At 43.9% G+C, this 21256-nt stretch overlaps 1 protein-coding gene across 1 annotated transcript; it reads right to left on the reverse strand.

The window, feature by feature from the left end:
• Positions 1–12649: 12649 nt before the first annotated feature.
• Positions 12650–13798, reverse strand: LOC149446784 (carbohydrate sulfotransferase 6-like). Its single transcript, XM_089652699.1, has one exon. It carries the CDS (start codon positions 13796–13798, stop codon positions 12650–12652), a length of 1149 nt encoding a protein of 382 aa, XP_089508825.1.
• Positions 13799–21256: the final 7458 nt, after the last annotated feature.

Consider the following 21256-nt stretch of genomic DNA (forward strand, 5'->3'; position numbering starts at 1 on the left):
AATTTTTAAAGCTGAACTTTATGCAGATAGAGTTAAAGTGAAAGCACCTAAATATCACTTAGGGGTCTATTTATAAGTAAAATAAAAAGGCTTTACAACTATGACAAACATTCATACAGCGGCAACAAAAATCGCCAAATTTTGTCTAATTTGATTAGCTTTCTTATGATTTCTCCTGCCATCTAGTGGCCATAATATTGTATTTTCCTGATTGAGGTATTTCAGGAACAATACTGCATTGTGGCCACTAGATGTCACTTATGACCATGGGAAATAAAAAACAAGGTAATATTGTTGTGACTTTGCAAATGTTTATCACATTCATGCAGCAAATTCTTTATAAATTGACCTCTATGTGTTAGCCTCTTGCAATCCCTTTACAGCAGAGCTCAGAGAAGGGAAAAAAGCAGCATAAGGAGCCAGATAGGTGTGCTGCAGTGCAAGGATAACGGTGCCAGGGAAGAGCAGACCGGCATAAAAGTATGCTAATCAGTGTTCTTGGGGTGGAGACCTGAGCAGTTGGATAAGGTGGAGAGAAAGGGTGGTGATGTCACACTCTTCCCACATCCAATCAGAGAATGCTTTGCATTCATTGAGAAAACACAAAGCATTCTCTTAGAATACAAATAATCAAAATGTGAAAAATTATATATTAAAGTCCAACAAAAAGTCCCAAATTAAAGTCCAATGTTCCAAAAATTTTAGAAAAAATTGCTAATACCTGTAAAGCAGAAAAAGAACCTTGAATGCAGATGCCTTCTGAACAAAATGAACGCTAGTGGTAATGATCTCTGACTACTTTTATAGGGAGCTGTAAAACAGTTTTTTGATATTTATAATTCAAAGTCTTTCTAAAAGTTCAGGTTTTGTTTGGGAGGGAGAATAACAAACATGTCTATACATACCTGCTGTGTGTAATGGTTTTGCACAGAGCAGCCTAGATCCTCCTCTTTTCGGGCCCTTTGCAGGCTCTTCTAGTCCCTCCCTCCTGTCAGGTGCCCCCACAGCAAGCAGCTTGCTATGGGGACCCACGCTGCTCGGTGTGTCCATTCACACACAGAGCTGTGGCTTGGCCCTGCCCCCTCTCTCTCCTCATTGGCTGACTGGCTGTGATTGACAGCAGCAGGAGCCAATGGCTCCCACTTGCTATCTCAGCCAATAAGGAGGCAGAGACCCTGGACAGCCGAGGCTGTCGTGCACATCGCTGGATTGCGATGAGGCTCAGGTAAGTATTGAGGGGGCCGGGGGAGCTGCTGCACACAGAAGGTTTTTTACCTTCATGCATAGATTGCATGAAGGTAAAAAACCTTCAACCTTTTCAACTGCTTTAAAGTGATAGTAAACCGAACCCAAGGGCATATCCACCGCGAGGCAAACAAGGCGTTTGCCTTGGGCGGTATTTTTCAAGGGGGCGACGAAGAAGGGACACACAAGGCAGCCTGAAGGTGACTGACGATGAGGACCAGGTGAGGGCTGGCACCGCATGAGCTCACTCACTGCTACATTCCAGGTCAGTGCAGCACTTGGTGTCAGAGAAGGTTTGCTCCTGGGCTGAGCCAGGTGACAGGTGAGCAATCCACAGAAGCAAAGAGAGGGGCTGGCTGGCTGCAGCCATGTCAGTTGCTGGGTGGCAGTGTCCTGTGTATGGAGGGGAAGGAGTATGAGCAGAGCAAGGCATACACGTCAGCAGGAGACAGGAAGATGAAGAAGGAGGAGATTGGGAGAGGAGGATGGAAAGATGGGATCTGCTGCTCCATGGAGTCTGGGGAGATCACGGCCAGGGAGGACTACAAGTACCAGCTGTTCCCAGGATCCTGTCTGCTCTGGCTATGGAGTCACAGATCTGTAATTGAACTACACACATTACATCTACTGCTGTTATATACTGTTATAGTGAGCAGATCTATACAGCCTGGGGGACTACAAGTACCAGCTGCACTGGGGATCCTATCTGATCAGCCTAATCTCTCTCTCTCTTTACCTCGTTCTCTCTTTATCTCCCTCCCTCCCTCTTTATCATTCTCTCTCTATTTCTATCTCTCTTTATGTCTCTCTCTCTATCTTTCTCTCATTCTCTCCCTCTTTATCTCTCTCTTTATATCTCTTCCCCCCCTCCCCTTTACCTCTTTCTCTTTATATCTCTTTCCCCCCCCCCCCTTTATCTCTCTCTCTCTCTCTCTCTTTATATCTCTGTCTTTCTCCCTCTTTATCTCTTTTTATCTCTCTCTCTCCCTCTATCTCACTCTCTTTCTCTCCCTCCCTCTTTATCACACACTCTATCTCTCTCTTTATCTTTCTCTCTCTCTCACTTTCTCTTTATCTCTCTCCCTCTTTATCCCCCCTCTCTCTTTATATTTCTCTTTTCTCCCCCACTCTTTCTCTCTCTTTCTCTTTCCCTCTTTATCTATTTGTATCTCTCTCTCTCTCCGTCTTTCTCTCTTTCTCCACTCCCTCTTTTTTTTTTTTAAAAGAGACTTTATTAGGTTTTATCTTATACACACATGAACCAACGATAAAAGTTATACAGTATACATAGCGTAGCAACATGTCAAAGCAGGTAACAAAATCCAGAAATACCAATTGTTCTCATAAAGAATATGCAAAAGCCCAAAGAGAGACAAAGAGAAAAACAGAGATGTGTAGGAATAAAAGATTTACTTATAGAAAAGGGAGACATCGCACGAAGTGTCGAAGTGTAAGGGCTTAGGAGTAATGTATCCAGGTTTTTGAGAAGATACGAGTCAAAACATGCGTAGGTACAAGTCTAGAGAGATAAGCAGATATATTCCATGTTAGTCAATAGTCAAATGACCAGGAGGAGGGTCAACGTGCATATGGATAGGAAGTGGGAGCAAAATAAGAAAACATAGAATAGAGATTAGACCGTAGGGAAAGAAGGAGAAAGAAAATTGAGGAAACAAGTCTAGAAAGGAATAGACCATCAGAAAAGACAGAAAGAAAAAAAGAAAAAAAAAGAGAAAGAGAAAGGAGGGAGAAGTAGAAGACTTAGGAATGTATTGCCTAAGTTCAGAGGCCAGATGACCGGAAGAACATGTCAGTAACAAGAAACAGCTCGGCAGTGTGTGGGGGTGTAGATGGGCTAGTATGGGGACATTTCACTAAGAGTCAACAATGAGGCGAGGTTGTGAGAGAAAGAGAAAATAAGAAAACTGAAAACTGAATCCAAAGTGGAAGGAGGGTAGATTGTCAAAATAGCGAGGTGAAGTAAAGGTCCAAGAAGGCCCAGAAAGTGTAACTTAAACAGTCAGATTACCCCTAATACGAGCAATACATAATGCATCAGGAATATCCCAGAGGCTAAATTAGGACCAGGCTAGAAATCCGTGTGAGGGGTGCTGAGACTCCGAGGAAGGGAGTATTCTTGAAACATATTGTCCCCACTTGCGGTTGAACTTTTCCTCTCCTGGAGTAGATGGGGAATTATGAATGCTGAGCCGCTCCAAACGAAGTAGAGAGTGTAAGTCCAATTTGACATCCGAAATGGTTGGCGGGCAGTTGGAGACCCATTTTTTTAAAATTGACCTTCTCGCTGCCATCAGGCAAGTGGAGAGCCACGGTTTGGCAGTTCTGAGCAGAGCAATGTGCTGATGTGAAGCAGCAGTCACGGGAACATCCAGGTTTCCAAAAAGAAGGAGCAGTGGGTCTCTAGGTAGCGGGAGAGCAGTAACGAAGAGCATAAAGTTCAAGAGTTGGGACCAGAAAGTAGAGATCGAGGGACAACTCCAAAACCTGTGGTGGAGGGATGGCTTATATGAGCCACAAAGCGGACACGCAGAGATCGTTGGGTCCGATCTTGAGTACAAACAAGGCATATAGGCATGATGCATAATTTTAAATTGCTGCTCCCGCCAATATTCGTTCGTGTTGAACGCACAGGTAGTGTTAAAGCCTGCGAGTATTTGTTCCGCAGTGAAAACATTGTCGAAGTCCCGTATCCATGTTTTGATGAAGGTAGAGGAGTCCAACGGTGTAGCATATTGCAAGGACAATTGACTATATATGTTAGATATGTTATACTTCTGGTTCCTCACAAGAACTTCTATCATAGTCGTGCAAAAACGGGTGGACTTATTCTGAGCTATGGATTTCACAAAATTCCCGACTTGTAAAATATACAAAAAATGATGGGAAGGTAATTCAAACGAGCCAAGAATTTGTTGAAACGGAAGGGGAGAACCTGATGCACCGTCATACAATTGGTTCACAAGTCTAAGACCCTGGTTATACCACAGATCGTAGGCTGCATGTTGTTGAGAGACAGAGAAGGAAGGATTGTGATGTATGGGAAGAAAGCGAGATATCCAGGGAGAAACTCCTAGTCTACGTCTGACCTCCCTCCAAGTGAAGAGTGTATCCCGTATGAGTGGATTATGTTTAAGATGAACCGGTATTGAGTTGGAGTTAGAATGTAATAGGGCCGACAGGTCGAACGGACTCACCATGGCTGATTCAAGTTGGTAATTGGAGAACATGGACGCTTGGGATAGCCAATCTATACACACCCGTAAAATACAAGATAAATTATAGAGCCTAATGTTGGGGAGGCCCAGGCCGCCCTCACATCTAGGGAGAAACAGCTTGTGTATAGCTATACGCGGGCGACGCCCCCTCCATAGGAAGCTGGAAATCCCCTTGTTTAACTTGACTATATCTGTGCGTTTGAGCAGAAGAGGGATAGTTTGGAGAGGGTATAAAAGCTTCGGAAAGCTTGTCATCTTGAAGAGATGGGCTCTACCCATGAGGGATAACGGCAGGTCTTTCCACATTTCCAATTCCGCTAAAATTTTTTGAATAACTGGCAAAAAGTTGAGAGCATAAAGGGACGAAGCTAATTTCCCAATTTTGATACCCAGATAGGTAATGTAACGTGTATTGATTTTAAAGAGGGAGTCGCAGGCCCAATCAGGAAGTCGAGCGTGGTAGAGGGGAAGGACCTCACTTTTTGCAAAATTAATACGAAGACCCGAGCAACACCGAAAGTCTGCAAAAACTTTCTGAATATATGGCAGATCTAGTGACGGGTTGGAAGTGAATATTAATATGTCGTCCGCAAATAAAGCTAGGCGAAGATCTTGTTGAGCAACTTGAACGCCATGAAGTTGTGACTGAAAAAGCAGGAAGCGGGCTAGGGGTTCCAATGCTAAATTGAAAAGCAAGGGAGATAGTGGACAGCCTTGCCTTGTTCCTTTATGTAGTAGAAAAGAGTTCGATATTTTTCCCGCCGCTACTATCTGAGCCGTTGGGGCAGAATACATAGTCTGAATTAACTGTATAAACGAACCGGAAAAGCCGAATTTAGCGAGTACTAGTTGGAGCCATTGAAAACTAACGTTATCAAAGGCTTTTTCAGCATCGAGAGAGATAATCGCTAAATCCTGAAGGGGGTTATTTTTAGCCTGATGCAGAACTGTAAGCACTTTGCGGATATTAGACGTAGCCGATCGTCCCTTTATAAAACCTGCTTGAGAAGGGTGAATGAGAGAGGGTAAAACAATGGCCAAACGGTTAGCTATGATTTTAGAAAGGATCTTTGCATCTAGGTTAAGGAGGGAAATGGGACGATACGATCCAGGATCAGAAGGGTCTTTACCTTTTTTTGCTATTAGTTTAATGTGGGCTTGCGAAGCCGATGCGAGATATACCCCGCTCTCCTGGATGGACTGATAAACTAGCTGGAGAGTAGGAGACAGAGTTTTGTCCATCAGTTTAAAAAATTCAGAGGTGTACCCATCTGGACCTGGAGCTTTACCATTAGCTAGAGATCTAATAGCTAGACAAATATCCGCCTGTGAAATAGGGACATTTAGAGATTGCAGTGCTATTGGATCTATTTGGGGCAAATTTACACTTTCCAGAAAGGATTGTGCTCGTGCCTGGTCAATAGGATCCGGCCCGTACAAGTCTGCATAAAAGCTTTCCAAAATAGATATAATCTCTTCCGGAGAGAAGTGCCCCCTGTTTAAGAGAGGTGAATTGCGTAGGGGTGAAAGGCTTCCTACACAGGCGCGCCAGCAGTTTGCCTGGTTTATTACCAAACCTGTGATATTGTAAGTCAAGGTGTGAGTGATGTAATGCTTCCTGAGCTGCCGCCCATGTATCAAATTGGTTTTTAGCGTCCGCCCAAGCTTTCCTGTTGTCCTGCGTATTAGAGTCCGCCATTTTTCTTTGAGTCAGTCTAAGAAGGTTCAATATATATGTGACTTTTCTATGAGCAAATACATCAAATCAAAAAAATAAAACCAAAAATTATATAAAAATTATAAAATTATAAAAATTATATAAAAAATTATGTCCAAAGTCCCACCGTGTCCAAAAATAAAATCAAAAATCCCAAAATATAATCCTCATAAGTGTAACAGAAAACTTAAACTTTTTCTTCTTCTTTCATCACCAAAACCTTCTTAATACCCGCAAATCCTGATATTCATGCACCTCAAAAAAAAGAAAAAAACTCGACATAGTGTCATACCTTAAATAATATAAAACACACGTGCCACTCGCTGTGCAGCATGCAAAATAAATGTGTATACTCAAACCTGGTGTCAAAACACATACAAATAAGTGAAATGACAATATGAGTGAAAACACATTCCCATAGGATATGCAATGCAATGTGTGAAAAACCACTCCACAGATAACACTGCCAGTGTATAACACCACACCCTATATATATAAAAGTGATAACCAAAACCCAGATCACCACTCTCCAACTCTAATATGGATGGGTAATTACCCTATAGCAGAAACAGCAGGGCAGATTAACCACTCTGGGTTACACTCTCCTCTCATTTCAATAAAGACGAATACCTTTTATACTGTGACTGGTTTTCTGGAGGAAAGTGGAGGAGGTGACCCTAATCTTTGGAGAAAATCAATGAGAGGAGAATGTAACCCAGAGTGGTTAATCTGATTCCGAGTTTGATATGTGCTGCTATGAAACGGCCTTCAGTGTCAGCATCCATAGCGACTAATTCCGGATTAAGCCGTTTGTGAATGAGAATAAGTACCCCTGCTTTATTGTTTAGGGAGGAGGAGCCGAAAACATGACCCACCCATAGTTTACGCATGCGGATAAAGTCAGATTGAATAAGGTGAGTTTCTTGGAGCAAAGCTATATCCACACGCAAGCGCCGTAGATGTCTTAGAACCGCCATGCGTTTGTGAGGGGACCTGAGACCCTTGACATTCCAAGAGAAAATACGTGTCATCTTAACTGATGTGCTTGATATGATAGAAGGATAAGCATTTTACCCATTAGTGATGTACGCACAAAGAACACTGCGTCGCTAGACAATTGGGGGTGATTAGAAACCGGTCTCAGAGGACAGAGGAGTTCTCCCAAGAAATAAAGTTGGAGAGGAAGAGAAAAGCGAGAGAGAAAGGCGAGAACAAGATCAAGGGCCCTAATAGAGCCCAACAAAAAGTCAAAACATACAATATACCAATACAGTATACAGGACTTCACGTCATTCCGCATGCTGTTTCCACCAATACCAGCGTGACCGGGAGTATCTGGGAGAAGAGCCTGCCCCAGGGGCCAGTGTATGATTGTTGGGATGGGAGAGGGCTTCCCTCAAATTTATTCCCATCAACGGCTCCAGCATCTCCCCCCCCCAGCATCGCTGAAATATGGAACCAGGCACATGCAGGAGTAGGGAAGTACAAATTCAGGCATATATATGATTTACACAATAATGTTGAAGCAGGTGAGCGTGAGAGAACGCCGCACCATCAGATAGTATATAAAACATTACAAGTTGAACAGCCAATAAAACTCATACTTTGGAAAGTATGTTCATTGCAATAGAAAGCAATAGAAACCAAGCAAAAAATGAAAAACCGACACATCTGAACCAATCGGGCCAGGAGATAAGCTTGAAGCTAATATGTAGAGACCAATGGCCTCTTAAACGTTCAAGGCGGGCGAGATTTGGAAGACGCTGGGTTTGTGCGTTGACGCTTAGGTGGGTCTTTGCGAGGACTACGTTGATCTCGACGGATCCCCGTCATTTAGGTGATCTTGGAGGTATTGGTAGGCTTCTTCAGGGTGGACGAAAGATTTGGATTCCCCAGATGGTGCATTGAAACGTAACGTGGCCGGATACGCTAATGTGAATTTTATTCCTTTCTGGTGAAGAGTGGCGCAGACTTGCTGAAACGCTTTCCGTTTACGTGATACTTCCTGTGAATAGTCCGCAAATATTAATAATTTGTGACCCTCAAGTTGTAGAGAACGGGAATTACGAAAAGAGGTGAGGATCGCCATGCGATCAGCATAGTTGAGATAGCGTACAATCACAGAACGTGGCACCCGGCGTTCGTTAGATGGGGGCCCCAGGCGATGAGCTCTCTCTACCTGACAGGAGGAGGATAGACCCAAAGCTGCAGGGATTCGTGCTGAGCAGAGATCGGGAAGAGAACCTGTATTAAATGATTCTGGGAGACCCACGATGTGTAAGTTATTTCTACGTGATCGATTTTCCAGATCGTCGATTTTATCCAAAATATTTTGCTGTATACGATTGGATTGTGATGTAACTGCTTGTATGGAATGGACTTCATCTTCTAAGTCAGATAAGCGCTGCTCAGCCACAGATAACCGTTTAGAATGTTCACCCAAATCTATTCGCAGCTGTTCAATGCCCAGGCTGACAGCCTTATCTACAGCCTGCGTGATATTTGGGAGCAAAATAGAAGAAACTGCCTGGGCTATTTTAATATACTGCTCAGAAGAGCTATCAGTGCCTGAAGTGAGTGGAGAGGCAGTGAGGATGGTGGGGAGAGGTGCAGACATACCTGCTCCCACGTTGCGATCTCCCTCTGTGCCTGTGTCCATGCTGTGACAGGCATCTTCGGCGGCCATCTTGGCTGCAGGAGGGGGAGAGCCGCACCCCTCCGCTCTAGCAGCCGACTCGTGGCCGGACTGCACCGGCAGAAGGTACCGCTCCATGCTGGGGCCGCCGCGGGATGTGAGGGGGCACCCCAAAGCTAAGATGCGGGGGTCCCCGAGGCAGATAGCAGGTCTTGTAAGGGCGGGTTCCCGGGAGCCGCGGGTCCCGCTAGCTACAGCATCCGGCGCCGGAACCGGAAGTCTCCCCTCCCTCTTTATCATGCACTTTTATCTCTCTATCTTTCTCTATCCTTCTCTCCCTCTTTATCTTTCTTTTTCTCCCTCCCTCTTTATATCTCACTCCCCCCTTTATCTCTCTCTTTATCTTTCTCTATCTATCTCTCTTCCTCTTTATCTCTCTCTATCACTCTCTCTTTATCTCTCTCTATCACCCTCTCTTTATCTTTCTCTCTCTTTCTATCTCCCTCTTTATCTATCTCTTTTTCTTTATCTCTCTCTCTGTCTCTCTCCCTCTTTATCTCTCTTCTTTATATCTCTCTCCCTCTACCTTTCTCTCTTTCTCTCTCTCCCTCTTTATCACGCATTCTTTATCTTTCTATCATTCTCTATCCTTCTCTTCCTCTTTATCTTTCTTTCTTTCTTTCTCTCCCTCTCTCTTTATATCCCACTCCCCCTCTTATCTCTTTCTTTATCTTTGTCTCTCTCTCTCTCTCTCTTTATCTCTCTTTCTTTATATCTCTCTCTCCCTCTATCTTTTTACATCTCTCTCTTGATCTTTAACCCCCTCGTTATCTCTCTCTATCTTTTTTTTTTCTTTCCCTTTATCTATCTTTCGCTCTCTCCCTTCCAATTTAGATGGGGTGGGGGGCAGATGTTAGTGTTGCCTATGGCAGCACAAAACCAAAATACACCACTGTGTATATATATACACACTATATTGCCCAAAGTATTGGCCCACCTGCCTTTACACGCACATGAACTTTAATGACATCCCAGTCTTAGTGCGTTTCATCTTCTCATCTTCCATTCTGCTACAATACATAAGAGTAACACTAATATGATATCATTTTAATCAGACTTTTTAATTTATTGTTTGTGGTAAATATAGAAGGGTGTGCACATTATGAACAGTTGTGTTGGGAAAGAGTACAGAAAAATATGTTTTCTAATTTTTTTTTTACTAATTGTTACCAATAAAACCCAAGAAGCTACAGATATGTGTATCCAAATTTGCTACCAAACTAAAGCCCTACATGTCCGGAAAAATGTTGAAGAATAAGTTAGAGTAGATGATAAACACTAAAGGTATAATATGTAGAATTCAGAGAAAAAAAGTTTCTGGAACTCTGAGGGGTTTAAAGCTGTAGTAAACCGCTGCTGAAAAAAAAACAACTGGCCCCTCCGCAGGGCAAAGTCATAATGTAGTAGAATGCACCTCATACTAGCACATTATGACAGACTTACCTGGGAAACGGATCCCTCCAGCAGCGCCCTGTTACTGCTGACAGGGAATCCATTTTCACCCAGTCTTCTTCCAGGTTCGCTAGCTGTGGCCGCTTGATTGGCCGAGCTGTGATGACGTCACTCCAGCGGGAGTCACTGTTTACGGCATAGGGCTCTGAAAGAACAGCACGCGGTATGCCGCTCCTTCGGAGTGCATGCGCCGGTGACATCACTGGTGGCTACACAGGTAAATGTCTCCTAAACCTGCACCGTTTAGGAGATATTTACGGTACCTGTAAGTGAGCCTTATTATAGACTTACCTGTAGGTACAAAACAAAAAAGGGAGTTTACTCCTACTTTAACCACTTTCCCGACACCCTATAGCAGATATACATATTTTGCATTTCTGGGTAAGGGGCGCGCGCAAGCTGAGCGCGCCCTACCCGTGCCGCTATTCGCAGCCTAGTCTGTCAATCACAAGGTCCCGGCCGGTGATTACTCGGCAGCACCCAGTGAGGCAGAGAGCAACGGAGGCAGAGAGCAGTAAGTGAACAATACAGTTCTCTCCCCTGTCAGCTCCTGCACACTACTATGCATGGCTTTGCATAGCAGAGCCATACAAAGCAGTGTGCTTACAGTGAAGCACAAACACACAGCTTACAGTAAAACAGCACACAGTTAACCCTTTGATCCCCCAGATGTTAACCCCTTCCTGCCCCGTGCCATTAGTACAGTGTCAGTGCTTTTTATTAGCACTGACCACTGAATTGGTGTCACTGGGGTTGTCAGTGACACCAAGGCAGTTCCCCCCAGTGTCAGAATTCCAGCTGCAGTCCCGCTATAAGTCGCTGATTGCCACCATTACTAGTAAAAATGTAAAACAAATTCCAGTATCTATGCCGCCAGTAGTAGATGCTATAACTTTCATGTAAACCAATTAATTTACACGTATTGGGATCGGGTTTTTTTTAGCAAAGAAATGGAGCAGAATAAATTTTGGCCTAAATGTATGACGAAATTTGATTTTTACATTTTTTTACTGGACATGTTTAATAGCAAAAAGTAAATAATATTGTTTTTTTACTCTAAATTATCGGGTTTTTTTTTTACAGCGCAAAAAATAAAAACGCAAGGTGGTCAAATACCACTGAAAGCTCAATTCGTGGGAAAAAAGGACATACATTTCATTTGGGTGCCACGTTGCATGACCACGCAATTATCAGTTAAAGTAATGCAAAAAATGGCCTGGTCAGGAAGGGGGGTAAATCCTCTGGAGGGCAAGTGGTTAAGGAGAAAAATGCCTGGGGACTCAAGAGGTTAAGCAATGGGGTTGATTTACTAAAGGCAAAAACACAGTGCGCTTGACAAGTGCAGTTGCACTCAAATTTCCTCTGAATTTAGTAAAGGTGGTGAAGTTTCACTTTGTAAAGAATACCCAATCAGGTACAAAGAAAATAAAAAAAACCCCAGCATTTCTGCTTGCACGTGATTGGTTTAGGGAAATCAGCAAAGCCTTACCACATTTACTAAACTCTTGGGAAAATGAGTGCAACTGCACCTGCAAAGTGCATAGTCTATTTGCCTTTAGTAAATCAACCCTGAAAACCTTTCTCTTTAAAGAAGCCTATCCTGCTTCTACCTAGTAAACCGCCATTTATTTCCTCCATCAGCTCCCCCCCCCACAGCTATTACCTTTTGTATCTCTCAACCCTTCCTCCTAGATTGTAAGCTCTGACAAGCCGGGCCCTCTGTTTCCTCTTGTACCAAATTGTATTGTAACCAGGGGCGGACTGACCATTTGGAAACTTGGGCACAGTCCGAGGGTCTGGGGTCAGTAGGGGGCCCCATGAGATGCCCCTGGTACCTTTTTCATAGGCTTTTTTGAGTTTGGGCAAGGACACAGGAGCCCCATGATCCCATATTGTCCAGGGGCCCCATGAGCTGTCAGTCCGCCCCTGATTGTAACTGTAATGTCTACCTTAATTTTGTAAAGCGCTGCACAAACTGTTGGCCCTATATAAATCCTGTATAATAATAATAATAACCCCATCATGTACATGTTTTTAATTACCAAAAATTTAAATTTAGTTATGGTTTGTTTTAGCAGTTTGACTCAGCTCCCGGCATATTTATGTTCTACAAAGAATCCAGGATTGGTATCTACTAATCAAAGTTCTCTCTTCAGTGTCAAAGACATCACAAAACATTTTGTCATGCTGCATTCCTAAGACAATTCACTAGAGAAGATTCTCTACAGTGGCATCTGTAGGGTGAGTGACCATGATATATGTTGTAACCAAGGTCAACTGTGGATTTAGTAAATAAGGGAATGGTCATTTAGTTCCTTCAAATGACCATTCCTTATTTACTAAGTCGACAGTCAAATTTTTTTGTTCTATTTGGGATTTAGCTGGTTTGTAACCAAACAAATCCATTGCCTCTTTGCATTTCATTTGAATCTGTTCTACAAAACTAAAGTTTAGAGCAGTTCTCCATTTTTGGACCACCTTTGATGAGTCTCTTGAGAAAGACATGAGCCCGTTTTTATCTGCTACCTCCTCATGAGTGATATTGTAAAGCCACTCCTCCAGGTCTTTGGTTATATGGAGGCCAGCAAAATTGTACATTTTTTTTACGTTTTCAAGAGGTTCTTTAGAAAGGTCCTCATGCCGAATTGCCATGTATCGTCCTTGCAAAACCTCCTCTGCTTTAGCCACACTGTTGATGTTAACCTGAGATTTGCAAATCTTTTCCATAACTCTGCTTGTTGTAATATCTTTATTTTCTTCCTTTTTAAGTACAATCTTATCATCAACTGTGAGAGCAAAGTATGTCCTTGAAAAAGCAACAGCTCGAGGGTCCCTCACAAGGTGTAGAATACGAAGATCAAGAGCAGGGTCTCGGAAAAGGGGAAGCAGAACAGAAAGGTCCAAAATGCGGACTGTTTTCATCACCACGTGGCTGTATAGTTTGCACGTTTCTTCCATTTGATCAAGCGAAGTGTTCCTGCAGCGGCGGGAGCACTTTAGGCGGTCATAGCCTTCGGTAGGCATAAAATCTGAACAAGCTGGTGGGGTGCAGAGTGCTCGACTTTCTGCAAAGAATCCCAATTCAGAAATGAGTTTTCCCCCTTTAGGAAGATACTGATGAAGAGGGGACACATCACAGGTGAAAAGTGATCGTAGAAGATCTCTCAAGGGAAAATGTAGCAGCTCAGAACTTTCACCCCATAGCTTCATCCAGAGAGAATATCCAGGTTCAAAGAGGTAAAAGACGTCATTGTGATGGTTGAAGATCTGTCCAAGGAATGAAGAACCTGATCTCCAGGATGACACAACCAGGAGATGGACGGTTTTATTTATGGGAACAGAGTGTGGTGAGTATGTAAAGAAGGTAGTTTTGCTAAAAAGTAATTTGGATATAGAAAAGAAAAATAGAGATACGGAGAGCATGAAGAAATATTTAAGACGTAGTGACATCATCAGAAATCAAGTAAGAACTGGAGCCTAAGAAGACCGGGAAGTCTAAAATCCAATGAGAGATGAGAAACAGGAGCTGCAAAAGAGAGATAAACATTAGTAAATGGGAATTACAAAAGATGAATAATTATAACCAGTTATAGAGTATGTCCAACCAAAACTTTTATTTTTGCTCTCACTTATTTTCACAGAAATAACTGATTCATTGGACAGGAAATGAAGAAAAATCTGTAATATGAACACAGTAATAAAAATCTGATGGGGGTATTAGTCTTCTTCAACTTGTTTCTGTCTGTGTTGCTCTAGGGCGGGGGTGTCAAACTGGTGGCCCTCCAGCTGTTGCAAAACTACAAGTCCCATCATGCCTCTACCTTTGCGAGTCATGCTTGTAACTGTCAATCTTGCAATGCCTCATGGGACTTGTAGTTTGGCAACAGCTGGAGGGCCGCCAGTTTGACACCTGTGCTCTGGGGGATTTGCTTTCACTTCCTGTCTAGTGAAACCTTTGTCACTGACACAGTTACTGAGCCCTGGATATCAATAAAAAAAGCAGCAGTTAAGGGGCGTACCTATAGGGGTTGCAATTGCGACCTGGCATCATGCTTCAGGGGGTCCGTGCAGCTCCTGTGTATACCTGGATAGGAGGGGTGGCATATAGAGGAACCGATGCCCTCCATTATCTTCCTGTATCTGCTGAAGGCTTGAAGCAAATGTCGCACTTGCGACTGGGCCCTTGTTTTCCACCACCTTGGGGGCTTGCCTAGACAGCAGGAAGATGGCCTGCTGCAGAACATGTGAGAGGGTCCTGCTGTGAGACCACACTAAAAGGTCCTGTGACAGGAGTAAATAGCCCCAGGATCAGTGGGAAGGGCCTTGGGCCCAAAGGGAAGGGCCATGACTGGGGGTCAGGGGGTCCTTCATGGTTTCTTGTACCAGGGCCCTGAAGGTTCTAATTATGCCTCTGCAGCAGTTGTAAGCTTTCCCTACTCTATCCAAAACTACAAGTTTTAGCTGGCTATACTGACCACCTTAAGGCCTCATGCACACTGTCGCTCCTAAATGTTTAGGAGTTTAGGAGCTTTTGGGGTTTTTTTTTCCCAAAGCCCCTGAATTTAACTCAATGAAAGCCAATGTGTCCAAGCACAAGCAGGCTTTTATTAGAGTTCAGCAGCAGCATTTAGGGGCAGTTAAACATCCCTCTCCTGAATGTAGAAGAATCATGTTCAGGAGAGGAGCGTTTTGGCCAAAAAGAAAATGCTAAAAGTGTCAAAACTGTGTGTAGCGCATTTAGTGTTTGGGTTTTTATTCATGTCAATGGCAAGTAATCTGGCCAATGAAATGAATAAACATCTAAGTGCTATAGGTGGATAAACGTGGTACCATGTTTACACGTATTTTTAGAGTTTTTCTGCTGCCAGTAGAATAAACGTTATAGTGTACATGGAGCCCAAAACTGAATTCCATCCATAACAAACACCACATTGTGTTCATTAAAAAAAGAACTTTACTAGTCCTTTAGGTTTTATTTCCCCCTTTTACCTGTACCAATGGTTATCCTCAGAAATCATACTCATGTGTTCAGCAGTTCTGTCCGGTGAAACCTGAAGCTCTACCACCAAATTCTGGGTTCTGGGCTGCCATCTTCTATACTAATGTCAACCAGGTGAAAGGATTAATGGAATATAACCAAATCCATTTTGTACACACTACTACAAGATGCTTGTTTAACATACATATATATGAACTTTGTACACACTAATAAAACAGTCTATGCCAGTTTTATGTAGAAATAAGTGTTTTTACAAACTTTACAAAAAAGGAGATAACCTTTACTCTCATTTCTGAAAAGTTGTAACCACAGTCTTGGCGTTAGGCCAGATATGTTGTAAAAGGTAAGGCAGAAACGTGGGTGTAATGCAGACGTCATACAAGTAATTGTTGAGTTAAGATAAAGATAATGTACATGTATTTGATTGGATGGTCTGAAAGTGTGTTATCTGGAGTCTGCCCAAAGGCTACAGTATAAAAACCCTGATGTTATGACAATAATAAAGCGGAAGTGTTTGCAATCGCAACTGAGGTGACTTGAGTGCATTCACTTTCCGATATCTCGTAGCTGTGTCTAGGTGTGACCATTGGTACCTGAGGGGGCCCCTAAGGAACAGGAAAAAGACCACCTACCTACCTGCACCAGGGACTGTAAGTCACGTCTGGGTTCATGCCCCCTGCCCCCTGATGGCTTAACACTGCTCATGTACAATGTGCCCCGAGATTGTCAAGCACATGCATAGTTTGCCCAGGATTGCCCTAAGGCCTCCTGAAATGCATGATTTAGTAGTTCCAGGAGATCATGCAGCGGAATGACGTCAGCATTGGGGTGGAATCTTAGTGCTTACGTAACGCCGCTGCACAGTCCTGGGTCGTTAATGGCTCTCTCAGTGAGTTTTCAGTTTTTTTTTCACTGTCACATTGTTTCAACTGGATGGCTGGCTCTGTCTGTTCTACAATAAACCTTTATTTAACCTCCTCGGCGGTCTGATTATTTCCGATTTTTTTGTGCTGAAAGCGGTACATTTTTTTGCATGGAAATATGTAGTTTTTTATTGTAGGCTGTAATTCTTAGGAATAACTCACTGAAATCTGTCCGAACAAGAGTCTAGTAAACATCCCGGGTAGGATAAAATTTGAAACGCGGAATCATAAATTATAATTTAATAAATAATCATAAAAAATAATAATATAATAATAATACATTTAATTCAATAATATAATCAAACCAAAAACACTGAAATTTGAAATATAGCGCCAAGTTCGCACATCGCTGAGCAAAGTCGCAAAATCGTTTTCAGTGTCTGATGACGAATTTCCCCCACAAATCATTATCACTCAATTCTGCAAGTGGTTCTGATTTACTATCGCTGTTCTCTAGCCGGTCTAAAACCGCTTTTGACCTAAAGAGACACTTTTTGGACGCCATGGACATTTCTCAGTTTCCAGGCAGAAAGAACAGTAAAAATGCAGGCAGGGCACCGGACAAAGCACTCGGGACAAAATGTATGTGAAATGGTTTGATACAGGAATGTTATACTATGTGATTTTAGTGTATTTAGTGAATGTCACTTTTTGTCATTTTCAAATTTCCCGCCGGTTCCGTCCCCCGTACGTCCCGACGCTCGCAGGGAACGGAACCCAGAAGACAGATGCCGGCATCGGCCGGATTACATTGCCGGGGACACTGCAGGAGGGACATCTTGAGAGCGCAGGACAAGGTAAGAGAAGAACAGATCCCGGAACAACGCTTTTGACGTAAAGGGACGCTTTTTGGACGCCATGGACTTTTCTAAGTTTCCAGGCAGAAAGAACAGTCAAAATGCAGGCAGGGCGCAGGACAAAGCAGTAGGGACAAAATGTATGTGAAATGCATTGAAACAGCAATGTTTTACTATGTAATAGTCATTTTTAAAAACATTACATTTTTTAAAAATTTCAAATTTACCACTGGTTCCGGCGCCCGTATGTCCCGACGTCACAGGGACCGGAACACGGAAGCCGGATGCTGGGATCGGCCGGAGGAGATGGCCGGGGACGCTGAAGGGGACACATCGTGGGAGCGAAGGACAAGGTAAGTGCTGCAGGGACTCCCTGAGCAACGCCGCATCTTGGTACTGAAATTTTACCCCAAGCTACACTCGGGAATACCGCTAAGGAGGTTAAACTATTACACTATCACTGGCTTTCTGTTGGCTCATTGGTGAGCTGTATCTGTTCCATTGGGAGCTGCCGTTTGCTGCCGCCCAAGAAGAGTGATTCCAGAGTGGAAGTTCATACAGCTGGAAAGGATTTGTGCCTGAGAAACATTCTGTGTCTGCTGTACCTCTTACAGCTTATGGTTTGGTGAGTCTGCATTTGATCAAGTTGATGGCGCAAAGTGTGTTTGTTACACTACAAGGATCTGCTGGATGGTGGAAAATCTTTTTTTCTCTGAATATATACAGGGGTGCATTGCCCATTCATTGTCCTGTCACCCAACACAAGTTATATCAACAATAAATAACAGGCAGACATACATCAATATAACGCCCATACATTTGCTAATGATCTGAACTTTTTACTGGAATTTCACTTAAATTAAAATATCAGAATCTCAAACTGGTGACTTAAGCTGGGCATAGTAAAATCAACATCTTTGATGAGAGGAAACCAGGGGAACAACCTTGTTCTTGGAGACCCAATATTGGATGGCCAGAGGTGAGGATAGATACGTGGAGATCCTAGTTGCAACGAAGTGTATTAATGTGAAAAGTTTCAGCAACACAGTACAGTCTAGGTGGAAGCAGTGAACAGGTGATAACACTCACAGAGAACTATCTCGCCCTTATGGAGAGTGACACCAGAATACTGATAGCACCTTGGAGAAGAGGCAGCTTGCAGGCAGTGATGCAACAAGGAGCTGTAGCTCCACACTAGTGACCAGTCCCTAATCTGTCCATCCTCCGCTGGAACCTCTCCCTGCCCTAGGCAAACTCCTCCTATCCAGTGGGTTCCTGTCCCTGTCCCAGTGTCAGGAATGGACTCGCCAATAGTGGTGGGACTCACCTGCCTTGTGGGTTGCAGTACCAGGACTGGCCAGCGGGTGCTCTCAGCAACTAGAGGCTCACTCCTGCAGTCAGCCAAAACACCTGAGGCTGATTGCAGAAGGTGCATATAAGGAATGGCCAGGCCTGTGATCAGGGCCTTGGTGTATGTTTTCCCAAGAGCCCCTGTACCTGCATCCTGTCTCCTTCCTGTCTGATCCTGCTTGATCCCTGACTCTGATTGAACTTCGCCTGTCCTGACCTCTGCTATTCCTGACCACTCTCCAGTCTGCTCCTTTGTACCTTGTCTGCCTGATTGTTCCTGACCCGGCCTGTCTGACTACGCTCTGCCTGCTCCTTTGTACCTTGTCTGCCCGTTTGCTACCGACCCAGCCTGCCCGACTACGCTTAGTATTGTTCTTTTGTTATCTGTTGGGGGTTTTGGTTTGGTTTGTTTGCACTGTGTTTATGTTTAGTCTTGCACTGCGTTTATGTATTGTATAGTCTTAAATAAATTATATTGTTTATACTATATCTGAAGCCTGCATTTCCCTGTGTCAGTCCACACACCTCTGGTCATACCCGGAGCCCTGACACCCAGCCTCATGCACAATATGGATCTACTGTAGGGAGTCAGTGCTTTAATAAGCACTGCTCTCACGATGGTCATGGGGGTCATCCAGAGCAACAACGTCAAATCAGACAGCCACCTACCTGATGACCCCTATGGAGGCATACTTGGAACATTAATTCCTCCTGTCCTCCACCCTCTGTGCATGGTAGTGCTGTCCAGGGCTGCTGTTAGAAACCACGGGGCCCCATACAGCCAACCTGACAGGGCCCTCTCCCCCCCAAAAAAACTGTTTACTTTGCTTCAGTTAGCCCTGGTGCTGTCAGTGCCAACTCTGCAGGGAGGCCAAACTACACCGGCCTACAACCTCTGCTAATAAAAGCTCTACATAAATCACAGTTAAGGGAAATTGCTACTGTGAATCGTTTTGAAGTAATTTAGCTCAAAATTGTGCCTCCGTTGCTTCTTTTCTTTTTGTTTTATGTTGAATAAAGTGAGAAAGTGTCTATCACTAGTGTTAGTTGCTGTCAGAATATGTTTCTTCCTTCGTAGAGTGAAAGTAGTGGAAATTCTATTCTCTTTGTAAGGAGAACAAGAAGAAAATAAGTAAAGGAATGTCTGTCTAACAAATTAAAAAACAGAAAAACTGTGTATTTGATTACACTTTATTTGGTGTAGAGCCGGCAGGATCTCCCATGAACCCGGAGTTTTCTGCTGGAGTCTGTGGGACCACGCATCCAATAGTGATTCAAGGAAGAAATATGCCAACATTTATTGGCACTAACGTGTCTTTATCTGATTGGAGAGAAAAGGGAGTACCCTGAGGTTATCTAAGATACGTTGGCAAACAACTGGCTAACTTTGTACTTAACTCCCTGGAAGGAAGTGTACTTTGGGAAGAATTAATATTGTCTTTTGAGAATTCCTCAAGGTGGAGGACATTATTCGGCACTTGGAAGGACCATATGTAACTTTTGCAGCATAACTCAGTAAAAAATATGCAAGAATGATTACAGGGATATGCGCTGGCACCGAGGAGATTATTGAATAAATTCCCTAGGGAACACTGTGAATGAATTGTTAACCTAACAAAAAGGGGACAATGAAACTACTTTGTTTGAGGCCTGTGATTAAAGTGATATTAAAGGCATCATTTTTTTTAAAATAACAAACACATCATACTTACCTGCTGTGTGCAGCGGTTTTGCATAGAGCAGCCCAGATCCTCTTCTTCTTGTGTCCCCCTGCCAGTTCTGGCCCCTTCCTCCTGTCGGGTGCCCCCACAGCAAGCAGCTTGCTATGGGGGCACCCGCTGCTCCGTGTATCCATTCACACACTGAGACATGGTTCGGCCCCACGCCCTCTGTCTTCTCAATGGCTCACTTTCTGTGATTGACAGCAGCGGAAGCCAATGGCTCCTGCATCTGTCTCAGCCAATGAGGAGAGGGCGTCCCAGGATCGCCAAGACTCCAGTGCGCATCGCTGGATCAAGAGGGGGCTGGGGGAACTGCTGCACAGAGAAGGTTTTTTACCTTCATGTATAGTTTGTATTGAGCTTGAACCACCTCCCACCCACCGTATTGACAAATGATGGTTTGGCGGGAGCTCTCTTGTTCTGGGAGGACATCATAATAGGAAAGCAGGGGGGCTGGCAGGAACTCTGGGGATTTCACACAAAGGAAGCAATACAAAGAAAAGGAGACTTTTTCATGCAAGTACATGGTACAGCAGTCACATATCAGGAATATGAAATTTTGGGTTTACATATTCTTTAACCACCTCCCGCCTGCCATATAGTAATATGACGGGCGCAAGGTGGTTCTCTCATTCTGGGAGGACGTCATATGACGTCCTACCATTCTCACTGCGCATGCGCGGCTAAGGGAGCAGACACAGCGGATCACTGATCACGTAAAGAGCCGAAGATGTCGGCTCGGTCATGTGATCAGCTGTGTCCAATCACAGCTAATCACATGTAAACATGGAAATGCCGGTTATTGGCATTTCTCTCCTCTTAAGCTGTCACACTGACAGCTTGAGAGGAGAGCCGGTAATCGGCTTTCCGCGGAGGGTACATGTGCACATCAGTGTAGCCCCAGCAGTGCCACCTGTCAGTGTCCATCAGTGCCAGCTGTCAGTGCTCATCAGTGCCTCGTGCCAGTGCCTGTCAGTGCCACATCAATGCTACATATCAGTGCCCATCTTAGCCGCCTTTCAGTGTCACCCATCAGTGCCAGTCAGTGCCACCTATCAATGCCAATAAGTGCCACCTACCAGTGCTGCCTATCAGTGCCAGTCAGTGCCACCTATCAATGC

The sequence above is a fragment of the Staurois parvus genome, unplaced genomic scaffold (assembly GCF_062004578.1).
Source record: "Staurois parvus isolate SC_StPar_1 unplaced genomic scaffold, SC_StPar_1.0 ptg000690l, whole genome shotgun sequence".
NCBI classification, from domain to species: Eukaryota; Metazoa; Chordata; class Amphibia; order Anura; family Ranidae; genus Staurois; species Staurois parvus.